Source organism: Artemia franciscana, chromosome 15, assembly GCF_032884065.1.
Source record: "Artemia franciscana chromosome 15, ASM3288406v1, whole genome shotgun sequence".
Lineage (NCBI taxonomy): Eukaryota > Metazoa > Arthropoda > Branchiopoda > Anostraca > Artemiidae > Artemia > Artemia franciscana.
This window is the reverse complement of record NC_088877.1, coordinates 40,477,120-40,495,412: the sequence shown is the minus strand read 5'-3', so window position 1 is coordinate 40,495,412 and position 18,293 is coordinate 40,477,120. Positions and strand designations below refer to the sequence as shown.

Genomic DNA, 18,293 nt, shown 5'->3' with positions numbered 1-18,293 from the left:
AAATCCTGGAAATTACAGAAGAAAATTATAGAAAGAAGGTTATCCAGAATGTAATATATTAAATACCTAACCTTACCTAACTTACCCTAACCACCTCTATATATTAAATATTTAATTAAAATATACTAGCATCGTCGTTTTTATGGCACTTGGTATTAACCAAGTGACATATAGCAATCGCAAATTCTGTCGGTCCCGGTTTTGCTACTTTAGGCACTCCCAGGTAAGCTAGGACGATTAATTTTGGCAGGCGTATCAGGGACCGGACCAGATTAAATTAGAAATAGTCGTTTTCCCGATTTGACGATCTGGGGGGGGATGGGGACCCGTTAATTCGGAAAAAATAGAAAAATTGAAGTATTTTTAACTTACGAACGGTTGATCAGATCCTAATGAAATTTGATGTTGGGAAGGATATCGTGTCTCAGAGCTGTTATTTTAAATCCCGACCGGATCTGGTGATATTGGGGGGGGGGGGAATTGGGAGGGGGAAACCTAAAATTTTGGAAAACGCTTAGAGGGGAAACACTTGGTTAATTCTGAAAAATTAGAAAAATGAGGTATTTTTAACTTACGAACGGGTGATCGGATCTCAATGAAATTTGATATTTAGAAGGATATCGTGTCTAAAAGCTCTTATTTTGAGTCCCAACAAGATCTGGTGACATTGGGGTAAGTTTTGGGTGGGGGAACCTAAAATGATGGAAAACGCTTAGATTGGAGGAATCGGGATGAGACTTGGTGGGAAAAATAAGCAGAAGTCTTAGATACGTGATTGACATAATTGGAACGGATCCGCTCTATTGGGGGGGGGGTATTCTGAAAAATTAGAAAAAATGACGAATTTTTAACTTACGAAGGAGTGATCGGATCTTCATGAAACTTCATATTTAGAAGGACCTCATAACTCAGATCTGTTATTTTAAATCTCAACCGGATCCAGCGTAATTTTTTTTTTGGGGGGGGGGCAGTTGGGGGGGGGGAACCGGAAATCTTAGAAAATACTTAAAGCGGTGAGATCAGGATGAAACTGGATGGGAAGAATAAAAACCTGTCTAAGATACGTGACTGACATAACCGGACCGGATCTGCTCTCTTTGGTGGAGTTGGGGGGGGGGATTAGGAAAATTGATGTGTTTGTAACTTACGAAAGGGTGACCAGATCTTAATGAAATTTGATATTTAGAAGGATCCTGTGCTTTAAAGCTCTAATTTTAAATTTTGACCAGATCCTATGACATTGGGGGGATTGGAGGGGGAAACCAGAATTCTTGGAAAATGTGAAAATTGGGGTATTTTTATCTTACGAATAGATGATCGGATCTTAATGAAATTTGATAATTAGAAGGAAATCATATCTCAGAGCTCTTATTTTAAATCCCGACCAGATCTTTCGACATTGGGGGGAGTTGGAGGGGTAAATCTAGGAAAACACTTTGAGTGGAGGAATCGGGATGAAGCTTGGTGGATAGAATAAGCAAATGTCCTTGATACGTGATTGACGGAACCGTACTGGATTTGCTCTCTTTGGGGGAGTTGGGGGGAGGGGTTCAGTTTTTTGGCGAGTTTGGTGCTTCTGGACGTGCAAGGACGATGAAAATTGGTAGGCGTGTCAGGGAGCTGCACAATTGACTTGATAAAGTCGTTTTCCCAGATTTGACCATGTGAGGGGGCTAAAGGGAGAGGAAAAATTAGAAAAAATAGGTATTTATAACATACGAGTGGGTGATCGGATCTTAATGAATTTTGATATTTAGAAGGACATCGTGACTCAGAGCTTTTATTTTATATCCTGACTGGCATTAAGCATCTTATTTTCCTTTTAAATCAGTCTATTGATTCATAGAATTTTGTTAGAGCTCATACCATATGATCTCTTGTCTCTTAGCTCTTTTTGCCTCGTCACAAGTGCCATATGAGCTCTTAGCTCTTGTTCTCATCGAGACAATGCTAATCATAACCGATTGCAGAGAGTCAAACCAGTTTACAGAGCAAACTTCTTGAGAGGGGTTGCTTTAATGCATATGTACCCATATTTGTATTATTTTCTTGAGTAAGATGCATTGTATTGTTACTGAGACTATTGATCCTGCTGTATATATTTTCCTATTAAGAGGAGACGCCCTTAGAATACATCATGGCCTTTAAACTGCTTCTTTTTGCTTTTACATTTTGCATAAATCATTAACTTTTTCATGAGTGGGGAATGTTCCCAAAAGAGGCTCTATAAATATTTGATACCTTTAGAAATTGCCAACCTAGTTCCAAGATTCATTGTCTGGAGGAACATTTTCTGCATCTAAGAGAAATCAGATATCCGAAATCGAATCCCATTATTTAAATTTACTTTGATTTTGAGGGGCTAATCTTCTTTAAAGTAAACGGAGAGGAATAGTTTTAAAGCAAAATTTAAAAGTTTACTTAGAATAGTGACGTGTGAGGGTCGTTGAGATAATGACATAGGTGTACCTGGGTGAAGTGGATGCCATTTACGAGGACTGACAACCGAAGCGAGTAGAGATGTGTAAGAAAAAGCCCGCAAAGTAAATTTAAGGGTGCTAATATTTTCTTTTTATTATTTTATTTTCTTCACATACAAAACCCAAAACACATCTTCTCCTAAATGCTGTTGCGTCAAGAAAAACTTTACAGTTTTGTAGACGTACGGCAGTAACAAGTAATAATGTATATTCCATTACAACTCACAACATAACCATAATCAACTCAAACTTCAAATCAATCTCTCTCATTTAAACAAATAACACAATTTTCAACCCCCCCCCCAACAAAGAAAACACACAAAATCCCCAAAAATTGACCTATACACTACACAGACCCCTTTCCTGCCCTCCCCCATAAAAAAATGATTAGTTTCCAACAAACCTGAAAAAGGAGCTTTGATTACGATGTACATCAAAAGAATTGTCTTTTTATGGTGATTCTAAATATTTAAATTTTATCAAGTTAGAGTAACTCACCATAAGGTACGACCTTATGAAATACACATGATTTAGAAAAAAAGCAAAATACCTCTAAGGGGGAGTGATTTTAATGAAACTTACACCATGAAATTCAGCATATCAGAAAACCTTATTATAGAGATTTCAAACCCCTGTCTACACAAATGCATTATTCCAAAGCCTGATCAAGGATGCGTGTTTATTTTTGTTGCGTTTTTTATTTTTTTTATTTTTTCATGCAGTGGTCCCCAGAAAATTTGGAAAAGGCTTGTTTGGATAAAAATTAGAATAGTGCCCTCCTTTGGGGCACATAACAACAAACTTGCCCCAAAAAAAGCCAAGGAGCAATCGACTGAAAATTTTGAGATAACCAGTCGATTTAAAAGTTTTCAAAAATGCAATATTGAGCTTTCTAGTTTCAGTGACGGTATAGCCCCGCCCCGCGATGACGTATTAGTTCCTAAAGATTCATGTAGTCCATACAAAATTAACACTTAATTTAGTCATTTATTTCAAAGCTTCATTTAGATAGGTTGAACTCATTTGAGGTTTGGTAAATAATATAGAGTGATGTATACTCGTGCATTAGCTATTACGGAGGAGGGCAGGTGGATGTTTGTATAGGTGGGGGAGTGTGTCTGAAGCCTCAAAAAACGCATTTGTATTCCCCAGTTTTTGTAAGACTCCGCAAGTCACCATTTAGACGTAGAAGTAGGTTAAGCGGGAAGTGCATGGAAAAAATTAATTTCTAATCTCTTAACTCCTGGGAATATCTTCGGACTGAGCCTATCCTCAACAAGAGACAAAATCTATGTAATATAAAAGATTGTATTCAAATGTCTGCTGGCACAAAAGGTGCAGAAGTAGGGGAAGCAGATCCCAAGTGCTACCAGGAAATTTGAGACAATGCTACCAGGAGCTTTGTTTTGTCAAGTTAAAATATCTCTCATTTTCTTATTTATATACATTTTTCATGTATTTTGGTTTCCCGGAGTTTATTACCCCCTTGCCTTTATCCTCTTCCTTTGGTGGTATTGCTACATTTTTTTATATCTGGATTTTAAAACCAAAAGAAATGATCACCCCATCGCAACAGATCCCCCTCTTAATCGGTGTTAGAAGAATTACACTTTCAGGGATTATTATGGTTCTCGAAGTATTGCTATATGAACATTAAACTTGAATGTAAAAAATCAGGTTTGAAAGAGGAAGTAATAGCCTCCCTCACATTTAAGAGAGAGTCTTGGATCAAACAGTTCGTAGCAAAGAATTTTCATTTGAGGAGTTTGTGCATTATCACGGAAAAGAATTCGAATTTTTCTGTCAAAGGGGGTATCTTGTGGACAGTTTTGTAAACCTCAAGATTTCGGGACGGACACTGGCCCAGAGATCCCTTCCCTGCATGAGCCTGAACAGATTAAATTTTCCGTATGTTTACTTTATCGATCACCTAAGAAGTGATCACCTTATCGCTCGTTTTTGACGTAACAGATCCCCTCTTAATCAGTGTTAGAAGAATTACACTTTCAGGGATTATTATGGTTCTCGAAGCATTGCTATATGAACATTAAACTTGAATGTAAAAAATCAGGTTTGAAAGAGGAAGTAATAGCCTCCCTCACATTTAAGAGAGAGTCTTGGATCAAACAGTTCGTAGCAAAGAATTTTTATTTGAGGAGCGACCCTTGTCAATAGGAACAAAACCGAAACACTAAAAAATGGAGATTTGATTCAAACATTTGCAGCAACAAAATATATTATTCATGTTGATTGCTAGTATCCAGAATGTATTAAATTTTACATGAGAGAAATATACTAAAAATCAATAGTCGAAATCCGTTTCATTTGTCTTACTATTTCTTTGGTGACTTAATTTTACATATGGAGATGTTCCGAGGGCATTGTCAGAGGGGTTAGAATTTTTTTGGGGATTCAGCCGTTAAAATTTTCCGCTTGAGAAACTTCCCATTGGGGGGACGGAAAGGAGAGTTTCTTAGAAAAAAAATCGCATCGGAGCGATTTCTGGCATGACTTAAAAACTATCAAACATGAAAAAAAAAAAAATTAAATGAATGTATACTGACAAGAATTTGTTAGGTGGAACTGTCCGCAAGAAATTTTTTGGGGGGAATTTGCAGCGAGGATTGAATTCTCCTCAGATAGTTTCCCGCGGGGGGAGGGGGCTAACTTAAGCGTTTGTGTGTGTGTGTGTGTGTTTTTTGGGGGGAGGTAATCCATGGAAAGGGGTTTGGATTTCCCGGTATTATTTTAAAAAAGTTCAGAAATTAAATGTGAGGATGTCCCCCCTCAATACTCGGTTCTTTGTGCTAAAGTTGTACCTTAGTGACTCCTAAAACACAAGAGCCATCTAATTAGAACCAGAATTTTTTTTTAAGAGAACTAAAAACAGCCACATTAAGAGTTGGATTTTGAGGAGGGGGAAGCCTCTCTCATACAAGGAATAATTTATTTTCTTTTTAAGTTTTAAGGTTCCTCCATACTTTCAGTTGAAAGTTTTTTTTTTTCAGATTTAATCATAGGCAGCGCAATAGCACTGCCTAATTAGAGCGATGTGGGTACAGTGTATTATTTATTTATGTTGATTTTGTGTTTTCAGTAAAGCGCTAGTTTTTAGAATTCTACAAAGATAAGGAAATATCACAGGTTAGTATATTTGAGCTGGGTTGTTGATATATCTTGTATACTATGCAAAGAATGTTTTTTTTTGTCTTAGCTTTGCTCTTTACTTTCGGGAAGATTGTTTTCTTTTCATTTTTTTTTAGGTTTTACATTCTTTTACTGGTCTTGCAATCTATTTAGCTATAGTAAGTCATATCCTGGAAACTCCAGCATGTGAAAGCTAGCAAATAAGAAAAGAATCCCTACGAAATAAAAAACTCTGATAAACGATCCACATTCTAAGAAACTTTTTCAATATGGATTATTTGTTCTAGAAACTTTTGAATAGGTTTGACATTTCTTTGGAGAACTTTTAATCTTTCCTTTGTCGTTTATCCTTCTTTAAAATATGGCGTAATAACTAATTAGTCTCAATTTATAGAAGCCGAACTACTATTGTGCTTTTTTCTATAACAGTCTTACGTTTGGCAATTAATAATAATAATAATCAATAAAAGTGGAAAAAATAATCAAAAGACACAACAAAAAAGAGAAATCTTTGACTTACTTACTTTTACTTAAGTCCCATCCGGCCGTGGTGGTCGTCTCGGGGCCTCTCTCCTCACGAGCGAATGTATACTGCTTGTACCATTCTGAGAAGACCAGGGAGGTTTTAGTCGGGGAAGTTCTCCATCCAGCGCTTCGGAGGGCTACCGCGAGGACAAAAACCATGGAGGCGACCTTCGAAGGCAATGATGTTTTTCGGAAAAAAAAATCAAAGACACAAATATCATAAAAAATCATCAGCCCTAACTCAGCTGTTATTCAACTGTGAAAAATCACTAATAGTTTGGGTTGCTTGTCGCGGAAATGAAGAAATGTTTTATGAATGTTTTATAAACACTGAAGTGTGTTCAAGTGTGAAGTGTATTCAGCACTGAAGATGGCATGAAGTATTTAAGAAGTGTTATGAGTGTTATGAACCTTTTATTGCTTAAAACAGTCACTAGAGGGATAGTCTTCGTTCAATTTCCATTTTAATATGAAAACTCAAAGAGGAATGTTACACAGGGGGAGGGGGGGGGGGTATTTTCTGGTAGGAGAATTGTCTGCATGGAAATTTCCTGAGCGATTTTTTGGAATACTTTTAATTTAAAAATGGAATGGTACTTAATACATGGAGGGGATTTTTCAAGGGAATCTTCCCCAAGGGGAATATACCTTGGAGGTGGAGTTATCTGTGGGGAATTTTCCTTGAATTTTATTTCTTTTAAGATCATACCAACGCGCGACCGGTGAGCTAGTATTACAAAAAAATCGATTCAATATAAGAATCCTTTTATTTCTTCAAAGTTTCAGGATGTACCTAAATGAACTTGTACCTTTAATTGAAATGTAGTTTTTGATGAACTATAATTTAGCTTGTTTAGAATTTTCCTAGTTCTGCCGGGTGGCGGTATCTTCTCATTGGTGCTGGTAATTTGTACTTTAAGCTGACTCTATTTTAAAGTGCTAGAGTTTGCTCTCTTATCAGTTTTCAATGCTTTCTTTTCAAGGGCACCCGACCTTGTGACTGAAAGAATCAAACACGTACAGTAACCGCTATTTCCCCATGTAACCAAATTAATACCTCCTTGAAAAATAAAAAGAAAATAATTAAGCCTCTAAAAAAATCTCCTTTTCAGAGGCTGTTTTAGGGGAGGGGCAGAGAGGCACTTGACCTGGCGCAGAAATTTTAAGGGTGCAAAATTTCAAATATCTAATAGTTATAAACGTTTGGTGATTTAAAAACTTAAGTTTTGTTCCTTTTTAGGTATTTTCACTGGTAAAAAAATATGTTCCCCACTCTTGATTGAAAAAAAATTTGGCCCCCTTCCCGCTGATTTTTGCAAATTAATACCACTGAGGTGGGCCCTGTAAATCATATAAAATTAGCCTTTTGACCCTCATAACGCTAGTGAACATTTGCGGTAGTTACTAGATTTGCGGCACAAACTCTATTTTAAAGTGCCGGAGTTTGCTCTCTTATCAGTTTTCAATGCTCTCTTTTCAAGGGCACTCGACCTTGTGACTGAAAGAATCAAATACGTGCAGTAACCGCTATTTCCCCATGTAACCAAATTAATACCTCCTTGAAAAATGAAAAAAAAATTAATTAAGCCTCTAAAAAATATCTCCTTTTCAGAGGCTGTTTTAGGGGAGGGGAAGAGAGGCACTTGACCTGGCGAAGAAATTTTAAGGGTGCACAATTTCAAATGTCTAATAGTTATAAACTTTTGGTAATTTAAAAACTTAAGTTTTGTTCCTTTTTAGGTATTTTCACTGGTAAAAAAATATGTTCCCCACTCTAGATGGGAAAACAATTTGGCCCCCTTCCCGCTGATTTTTGCAAATTAATACCTCTGAGCTGGGCCCTGCAAATCATATAAAATTAGCCTTTTGACCCTCATAACGCTAGTGAACATTTGTGGTAGTTACTAGATTTGCGGCACTAATTCTATTCTAAAGTGCCGGAGTTTGCTCTCTTATCAGTTTTCAATGCTCCCTGTTCAAGGGCACTCAACCTTTTGACTGAAAGAATCAAAAACGTTAAGTAAACGTTATTTAGTAACAGGCCCATAGAAAAACTAAGGTTTATAAGATGAGGTGTTTTATTCAATTTTCTATCTAAAATGTTTTCTTTTTAGGGATGTCATTGTTCCAAAGTCAAAGTCCCCTATTAAGAAAAAACACCACAATTCAAAATTCCTATTGTCGGGTGAGCCTACATGGGCTGAATTGAAGTAAGATTTTCGCTATTTATTCTATAGGCTAAGATGGATTCGTCTCATTTAACCTGATACCAAGCCCATATAATTTAGTCTAACGCCTCAGGTCTTCGCCACATTATCTTTACATTTGTCATGGTAAAATGGCTGGAACATCGTTGAATCCCAGATGGGCTTTGAAGTTAGAGTCGGTTCTCACCTACTATTAAGTTTGATCACCTTAAGCGTTTGGACTTTGAACAGTGTGTGTTGACTGTAGTTGATTTTACCATAGTCAAGCCAACCATAGTTGTGAGTAGGTTATACCATCGAAAGTTTGCGCTACGTGTAGGTACTGGAAGAGTAGGTACTACCTTGACTAGACTACTGTCAAGACAACCATATTTCTGACAAGGTTTTAACATCGGAAGTTTGATTCGTTGTCAGTAAGACAATTGTCAGGCGAAATTTTCAGAGTAACTTAAATAGAGTTTTTTAAAATACTCAAAGACCACTTTTGTCGAGAATTCTAGGTTAAAGCGATTAGAGTAACAGTGGTTACGAAAGACTAAACTTCAAAAAGGTTAAACAGGCCCTAAACTTCAGTGTTTGACTAGACTATAGTTATGTCAACCATAGCTCCGACAAGGTCTGAACATCCAGGAGTTTGACTCGTTATCAGTAAGACACTTTTCAGGCAAAATTTTCAGAGGATCTTAAAAAGAGTCTTTTTAAAATACCCGGAGACCAGTTTTGTCGAGAATTCTAGGTTAAAACCATTAGAGTAGCAGTGATTGCGAAAGATTAAACTTCAAAAGGTTAAACGGACCCTAAACTTCAAAAGGTTAAACAGGCCCTAAACTTCAGTGCTTGACTAGACTACAGTTATGTCAACCACAGCTTTGACAAGGTCCGAAGATCGGAAGTTTGATTCGTTACCAGTAACATACTTTTCAGACAAAATTTTCAGAGGAACCCAAAAAAAGTTCTATAATCCTTAAGTGGAATTTTCGACATCCTTGAGTGACCACGCCCTTGCTCTACTCAGATGAAGGAGATGCCAAAAGTCAACTGTATTTCGAGGGTAAAACGATTAAAGTAGGTCTGACTACGAAGGGTTAAACGCTGGAAGTTGACTGTAGTTCAACTATAGTCACCCCCTACAAGCTTGCTTTGGGGAAAATAAATGTTCCTTTTCGTTGCTTAATTTGTTTTTGTTTGATTCCTTTGTTTTTGTATTCGTATTGATGAATTAGATTCCTTTGTTTTGTATTGACTGAGCGACTGAAATTTATAGATTGATTCATCATGCATGACAATGCAACAGAAATGAAAACTTGTTAATGAAATATGCATATTTTCACTTCTATATCTTAGAGATTTTTCCCTAGCAGCGTCTGATACTGAATAATTGTGCCCATTCTTCTTGGGAATTTTTCCCCCTCTGTGTGTAAGCATGGAAATATAATTAAAATAATAATACAGTTGACTATACTCAATACTAATGAAAATTTTAAAATGAGATAAATAAATTATCACATATATATATTGGAGTTTTTTCCCTAGTGGCGTCTGAAACTAAATAAATATCCCCATTCTTCTTAGGGACGTTTCTTTTCCCCTGTCTGTAATCATGGACATAAATGTAGAGTAATAATTCGGTCGATTGCTTTCTTTCCCGAGGCTTGATGATTAAAAAATTGATCATCAAGCAAGGATAGATAATGAATTTATTTTTCCTTTCAGTTCTATAATTTGCGTATATATGGATCAGTTTTAGTTGTCAAATATACGTTTCAGGAGCGCCGTTTTGAGGCGGGGGGAATTGCCTCCTCGATTGCTTCTTGAAACTTTTTCTTTTTCTATTTTCTGTCAACATATCGAAAGAAACAAAAAAAAATATAATATATATAATTTAAATATATAACTATAAATATGTATATGAATATATAAATAAATATAAATAAATATAAGAATAAAAATATTTTGTTTTGCATCTTCTAAAAAATTCCAAAAGCTCTCTCTCTTCTACGTTTCTGGAAATTTGTACCACGGTTCTTTTTTTCCTTTTTTTTCGGAAATACGTGTGAAACTACCGTCTTTTGGCTTGTTTCTGATCCGAGTTAAACTTTACTTGTGTCGCCAGATTTGCTCTCACTCCATGAAAAGAGTATCTTTATGTTGCCAAATATTCGGTTTGTTTCCCGTTTCCCCAGATGACAAAATATTATTTAAAAGTAATGACAACTAAGTTGTGTTCGCGGCACATTCCATACTTGAACAAAATTAGAGCTTTAGGCACGTTCTTTATCCTTCTCCCTTAAATATCAAGATTCTTATGATTTGTTCTAAAATCATTTTAGTTGTTGATAATTTACCTTGTTGCTATGGATTGTTTTTAAGATATGCCGCTTCCTCTAAGAAAAAAAAGTGCGTGACTCTCAGAAAATTTTGAGAATCTCCCTGTCGATGAGACACATCAGCCGAAATTATTGTCGCTTAGTCATTTTCGCATGAAAAAATGTGCCATGTTCTGTCAGAACTCAGAACTTGGGCTAATAATGAGAAATGGTGACTCATAGAATAATCTGTTGGATAATCACCAAAAACCATAATCTGTCATTCATGTTCTTGCTGATTATCAATAATCTGTTGAATATTCAGTAGTGTTAATGAGGGGAAATTTTTATTTCAAGATAAAGTGTGAATTAAGATAAATATGAACAAACCAGAAGGTAAGAACCATAGACCTATTAACTCTGCCTAGGGAAGAGCTGGGTGCCTTTTCTCATTACTAATTTTCAAGTCTTTCACCGTAAAGTAAAGAGCGACATTAGACCAAATATGAGAAAGATAAAGTTAATTAATTTGTTAAGTTTAAGCTACCATAAATCACTATCAATTAATAAATGGAACCCAAAACGAACAGAAACTAGATCTACGGTGCATGGGCAACGTGAGGTGTTGCGGCAACCTTTGTTCGGCTCCGCCGAGTAAAGTGTTGCGAGAGGAACACTTTGGTTTTGTTTCCTCGCTTTGATTAAACGCTGAAGTTGTCAATCTGTAAGGATCTTACAATAAATACTAGGGACACCAAGTCGCAAAAGTTGTAAACCCCTCATTGCAACTAGCAAAAGTTGCAAACCCCTCATCGCTGAAGATGATTGTAGCCTAACAGCCGATCATTACTTACAAGTCCCTTACATGTCTTACCACCGGAACCAAATTGGTATTACCATCAAATACACCGGAAACAAATAGGTACACACCAACTAGCAAAAGTTGCGAACCCCTAATTTCCGAAGATGATTATGGACTAACAGCCAACTGTTGCTTAAAACTCCCCTTTATGTCTTGCAATTGATATCGACCATTTTTGGTTTCAGGGTGTCAACCCCTTTGAACTTTCAAACTGGTATATCTCATGAAGGAATTTTTTTTTACCAAGAAATTGATGCAATATACTTTGATCAGCTCATCAAGAGCTATCGACTGCCGTCGAAAAAATAAATCTGTCTGTCTTAGTTCAAAAGTCGACTTTTTTGCCGTAGGCCAAGTTTCTAACGTCATCACTTAGAAAGGAGCAAAGGATAACCTCTAATTTCCTTAGCAATGAGAGAACTTTTAAAGTTTAAGAGGCACATCTGCTACCATTTCTCTACCGCAATCCCAAGTCCGAAAAACCGGATGATAAACTCAGCTGAAATAACGAACAGAAATGGGTAGAAATAATAGATGGCAGCACTTTCGGTCCCCACTTTTTTGTTTCTGTAAATTTTTCTATTTATCACTCAAAGAAGATATATTGGCTGTGGGGCCGGGTAATCGCATATATTTAACTATTACAGATTTTAGTCCATTTTCAATTTGAAAGTGGTGCCTGCCTGCTTGCGTGCTAGAACGGAGCTTTCCACTCGAAAGCAGAAACATGATTAGATGAAACGAAAGCTTGATTGCATAACTTCTGATAGTCCTCTCTGATATAGGCTATAAAACTCCAAGTAACTTCACACACTATAGGCTCGGGCTCAAGGACAAGCAAAAACCATCCTTTTTTTTGCCCCAGGCAAGAGTTCTACGAAGCTTTCCATAATGCAAAGTCTTATTCATCAATCCGGCATAAGGTCCACACTTTCGGTAAAAACTGTACCACTTTTTGGAATTAGTTAAAATTGGGATGCTAGAAAAAAAACACGACAAAACCAAAGTGTTGCTCTCGCAACACAATTACAATCAAACAGTTCGTGGTAACGAACTGTAGTAAGGAGCGACCCGGCTCAATAGTAACCAAAAGTCTAAAAAATTGAATTTTGATATCAATAGCTACATCAAAAGAATCGCATTTTAATGCTGATTTTAAATATATAAGTTTCATCAAGTTTAATCTTACCCATCATAAGTTACGAGCCTGAGAAAATTTGCCTTATTTAAGAAAATAGGGAGAAACTTCCCCTAAAAATCGTAGGATCTTAACGAAAATGACACCATCAGATTCAGCGTATCAGAGAAACCTACTATAGAAGTTTCAAGCTCCTATCTACAAAAATGTGGAATTTTGCATTTTTTGCCAGAAGACAAATCACGGGTGCGTGTTTATTTGTTTGTTTGTTTTTGTTTTCTTTTCTTTTCCCCAGGGGTCATCGTATCGACCAAAAGGTCCTAGAATGTCGCAAGAGGGCTCATTCTAACGGAAATGAAAAGTTCTAGTGCCCTTTTTAAGTGACCAAAAAAAAGATAGCCATTTTGTTCAGCATAGTCGAAAACCATAAGAACTATGTCTTTGGGGATGACTTACTCCCCCACAATCCCTGGGGGAGGAGCTGCAAGTTACAAACTTTGACCAGTGTTTACATATAGTGATGGTTATTGGGAAGTGTACAGACGTTTTCAGGGGGATTTTATTTTGTTTGGGGGTGGGGCTGAGGAGAGGGGACTATGTTGGAGGATCTTTCCTTGGAGGAATCTGTCATGGGGGAAGAAAAATTCTATGAAAAGGGCGCAGGATTCTCTAGCATTACTATAAGAAAACAATGAAAAATAAACATGAAAACGTTTTTTCAAATGAAAGGAAGAAGTAGCATTGAAACTTAAAACGAACAGAGATAATTACGCATATGAGGGGTTCTAAAAATACTTTAGCATAAAGAGCGAGGTATTTAGGAGGAGATAAATACCTTGCTCTTTATGCTAAAGTATTTTTAGTAATTTCAACTATTTATTCTACGGCCTTTCTGATTCAGGGGTCATTCTTAAAGAATTGGGACAAAACTTACGATTTAGTGTAAAGAGCGAGGTATTAACGAGGGTACAAACTCCCTCGTATACATAATAAAAATATAAGGTTGAGAAAGTTTGTTACGTAAGTTAATTCTTAAGTTACATGTATTTTTTACTAATAAAAACGTTCATTAAAAATTAAAAGTTCTAGTTGCCTTTTTAAGTAACCGAAAAATTGGAGGGCAACTAGGCCTCCTTCTCCACCCCTTATTTCTCAAAATCGTCTGATCAAAACTAAGAGAAAGCCATCTAGCCAAAAAAAGAATTAATATACAAATTTCATTTTAATAATTTATGTGCGGAGAGCCAAAACCAAACATGCATTAATTCAAAAACGTTCAGAAATTAAATAAAAAAAAACTAATTTTTTTAGCTGAAAGTAAGGAGCGACATTAAAACTTAAAACGAACAGAAATTACTCCGTATATGAAATGGGTTGTCCCCTCCGCAATCCCTCGCTCTTTACGCTGAAGTTTGACTCTTTTCCACAATTCTACTTTTTAAAACAATTAAAAGCTTTAGCGTAAAGAGCGAGGGATTGCGGAGGGGACAACCCATTTCATACACGGAGTAATTTCTGTTCGTTTTAAGTTTTAATGTCGCTTTTTAATTTCAGCTAAAAAAATTAGTTTTTTTTTATTTAATTAGCTAAAAAGCGTTCATTAAAGCTCCTTTGTTGATCCTCTTCCATCATAGCAACGCTCCAACCATACGAACGCTCCACCCTCCACGCGATACAAAAGAAGGTGAGAGAGGATTTGGTGAGAATTTCTGCGACATTATATTCCATTATATTTCTTCCATGAGTTTGACATTTTTGCCTACAGGCAGGGCTGTATCCAGGATTTATTTTTTTTTTTTTGGGGGGGGGGTACTGTTGTATGTTGGAGTTTTACCAATAAATATTTACAAAACGCGATAAAAATTTGTTTACATGTATTTTCGTTGTTTTTGGTACGAGTCGAATATAAATTTTGAAGGGGGAGGGGATTCAAATCAGATACCCTCCTCCTAGATACGACCCTACCTGCAGCTGTATGATTTTTTTTTCTTGAGCAGTAATTTTTTTTTCTTAGCTTTTGGTAATGTGACAAGATAAATATACTGAAAAGATAAATATAAAATTTGTAATGTGACAAGATAAATACAAAATTTGAATATGTTTCAAAAATATGAATATGTTTGAACATATATAAGGATATGTTTGTAGTGTTGTAGAATCGTTTTGACTGGGAACAAACGCCATCAATAGTGATACCTCTCATCGATACCGTTGTCTGCTAGGGATGAGGTTGAAAACCAAGTCTTCCGTGAGTCTGACACTTTTGCCTGCAGACAGGGCTGTATCCAGGATTTTTATTTGGGGGGGGGGCTACTGTTGCATGTTGGAGCTTTACCAACAAATATTTACAAAACGCGATAAAATTTTGAAGGGGGAGGGGATTCAAATCAGATACCCTCCTCCTAGATACGACCCTACCTGCATCTGTATGAATTTTCTTTTTTTTTCTTAGCTTTTGGTAATGTGACAAGATAAATATACTGATGTAAAAAAACATCTGTTTTTGAAGTAGCAATACAAGCCCCGGTTACTGAGCCTCCAGTTTTTTTTATGTTTTTTTTTCATAAATGGTTGTAAGTTTTAAACAAAATGAGTACGTTTCACTTTGGCCCCATAATTTTCATCGTCCAAATCCGTTATAAAGTTTGATTATTTTATTTAAAAAAAAATGAGTACGTTTCACTTTGGCCTCATAACTGTCATCGTCCAAATCCGTCATATAGTTTGATTATTTTATAGGGACTGCACTCCTTGCCCTGTCATCAAACCAGACTACATATGTGGCTCAGATAATAATACATACAGCTCACAATGTCGATTAGATTACTACAACTGTATACACGACACTCATATTGCTGTGGCTTGTCATGGATTTTGCCCTTGTAAAGGTAATATTTTGAAAGGTAATTTACGTAGTAATCATTTTACTATTAAAATAACTTGCTTTACTGGGGCATCCTAATTGCATAATTAAAGTTTTATTTATAACATTTTTTTCAATATATAGTTTTTATATAAGAAAGTTTTTATTTATGAGAAAAATATCTATATAATGAGTGTTTCCACCGTTATAATATAACTTGTTTGCTAATATTAGGTACTTTTTCAGTCATTTCTTTGTCGTAAAGCCCCGACGAGATAAAGCATGCCAGACTCACGCACTAATAATGCGTAAACCCTTTAATCAATGCTTTAAATAATGCGTAAACCCTTTAATAAACCCATTAATTAATTAATGCGATTGCTAAATCTCTTGCCACTATTGAGTGGTGCCAATTCTTGAAAATTTCGAAGAAGATTAAATTTATTTTCAAATCTAGGGGAGGGGCCGAGTTTATTCTTTAATAAAAACTCAATAGAAACACCAAAATCAAGTATTTTCAATGAAAATACATCCCAAAAAGGGAATTATAAAAATTTAGGGGATGTAAAAAGTAAGGGGGGCATGTCCCCCCTAAATTGATGCCATTAGATGAGTCAAATTTCAAGTCATAAATGTTACGCGATTCTTTGTTTTGCTTTTTTATGGCACTTGGTATTAACCAAGTGACATATAGCAATCGCAAATTCTGTCGGTCCCGGTTTTGCTACTTTAGGCACTTCCAGGTAAGCTAGGGCGATGAAATTTGGCAGGCGTATCAGGGACTGGACCAGATTAAATTAGAAATAGTCGTTTTCCCGATTTGACCATCTGGGGGGGGGGGGGAGTGGGGGCCGGTTAATTCGGGAAGAATAGAAAAAATGAATTATTTTTAACTTACGAACAGTTGATCAGATCTTAATGAAATTTGATGTTTGGAAGGATATCGTGTCTCAGAGCTATTATTTTAAATCCCGACCGGATCTGGTGACATTTAGGGGAGTTGGGAGGGGAAACCTTAAATCCTTGAAAACACTTAGAGTGAAGGGATCGGGATGAAACTTTGTGGGATAAATAAGCATAAGTCCTAGATACATGATTGACCTAACCGGAACGGATCCGCTTTCTTTGGGGTAGTTGGGGGGGGGATTAATTATGAAAAATTAGAAAAAATGAAGTATTTTTAACTTACGAACGGGTGATCGGATGTCAATGAAATTTGATATTTAAAAGGATATCGTGTCTCAAAGCTCTTATTTTAAATCCCGACCGGATCTGGTGACATTGGGGGGAGTTTGGGAGGGAGAACCTAAAATCTTAGAAAATACTTAAAGAGGAGAGATCAGGATGAAACTGGATGGGAAGAATAAAAACCTGTCTAAGATACGTGACTTACATAACCGGACCGGATCTGCTCTCTTTGTTGGATTTGGGGGGGGGGGGTATTCGGAAAAATGAGGTATTTGTAACTTACGAACGGGTCACAAGATATTAATGAAATTTGATATTTAGAAGGATCTTGTGTTTTAAAGCTCTAATTTTAAATTCCGACCAGATCCTGTGACATTGGGGGGAGTTGGAGGGGGAAACTGGAATTCTTGGAAAACGTGAAAATTGGGGTATTTTTATCTTACGATTAGTTGATCGGATCTTAATGAAACTTGATATGTATAGAAAGATCTTATGTCTCTGACGCTCCATTTTCGACTAGAATTGGATCCGGGGACAGAGGGGGTTGGAGGAGGGAAACAGAAATCTTGGAAAACGCTTAGAGTGGAGAGATCGGGATGAAAGTTGATGGGAAGAATAAGCACAAGTTCTAGATACATGATTGACATAATTGGGATGGATTCGTTCTCTTTGGAGGAGCTGGGGGGTGTTAATTTGGAAAAATTGAGGTATTTTTAACTTAAGAACGGGTGACCGGATCTTAATGAAATTTGATATTTAGAAGGAATTCATGTCTCAGAGCTCTTATTTCAAATCCCGACCAGGACTTTTGACATTGGGGGGAGTTGGAGGGGGAAATCTTGGAAAACGCTTCGAGTGGAGGAATCGGGATGAAGCTTGGTGGATAGAATAAGCAGATGTCCTTGATACGTGATTGACATAACCGTACTGGATTCGCTCTCTTTGGGGGAGTTGGGGGAGGGGTTCAGTGATTTGGCGAGTTAGGTGCTTCTGGACGTGCTAGGACGATGAAAATTGTTAGGCGTGTCAAGGAGCTGCACAAATTGATTTGATAAAGTCGTTTTCCCAAATTCAACCATCTGGGGGGCTAAAGGGAGCGGAAAAATTAGAAAAAATGAGGTATTTAGAACTTACGATTGGGTGATCGAATCTTAATGAATTTTGATATTTAGAAGGACATCGTGACTCAGAGCTCTTGTTTTAAATCCTGACCGGCATTAAGCCTCTGATTTTCCTTTTAAATCAATCTATTGATTCTTAGAATTTTTTAGAGCTCATACCATATGAACTCTTGGCTCTTAGCTCTTCTTGCCTCGTCACAAGTGCCATATGAGCTCTTAGCTCTTGTTTTACATTGAATTCCTTTGTCAAGTCAATTATAGCTTTCAGTTCATTTACTTATTCTGTTAATGCTATGCAACAAGTTGAATATTAAGAGGACGTGGTACCTTATAATCATCTTGTGAGCTTTAGCATTGGGTGACCCGCACAAAACAAAGGGCCATTAGCAAATTCTCCCAGGGGACTGGTTATCGTCGATAGCTATCTAGAAAATATCGTTTGATTGTGGAATTTGA

The 18,293-nt window shown here is 36.6% G+C and overlaps 1 protein-coding gene across 2 annotated transcripts in view; it reads left to right on the top strand.

Moving 5' to 3' along the window:
* LOC136036472 (proteoglycan Cow-like) overlaps positions 1–18,293 on the top strand; it is a 77,446-nt gene that overhangs the window by 24,993 nt on the left and 34,160 nt on the right. Inside the window, exons 4-5 of one of the 2 annotated variants that reach the window (XM_065718731.1) lie at positions 8,267–8,362; positions 15,405–15,553. In XM_065718731.1, the coding sequence (XP_065574803.1) occupies positions 8,267–8,362; positions 15,405–15,553 (245 nt within the window). The remainder of the gene's footprint in view (positions 1–8,266; positions 8,363–15,404; positions 15,554–18,293) is intronic. The other variant, XM_065718732.1, reaches the window with a different exon arrangement.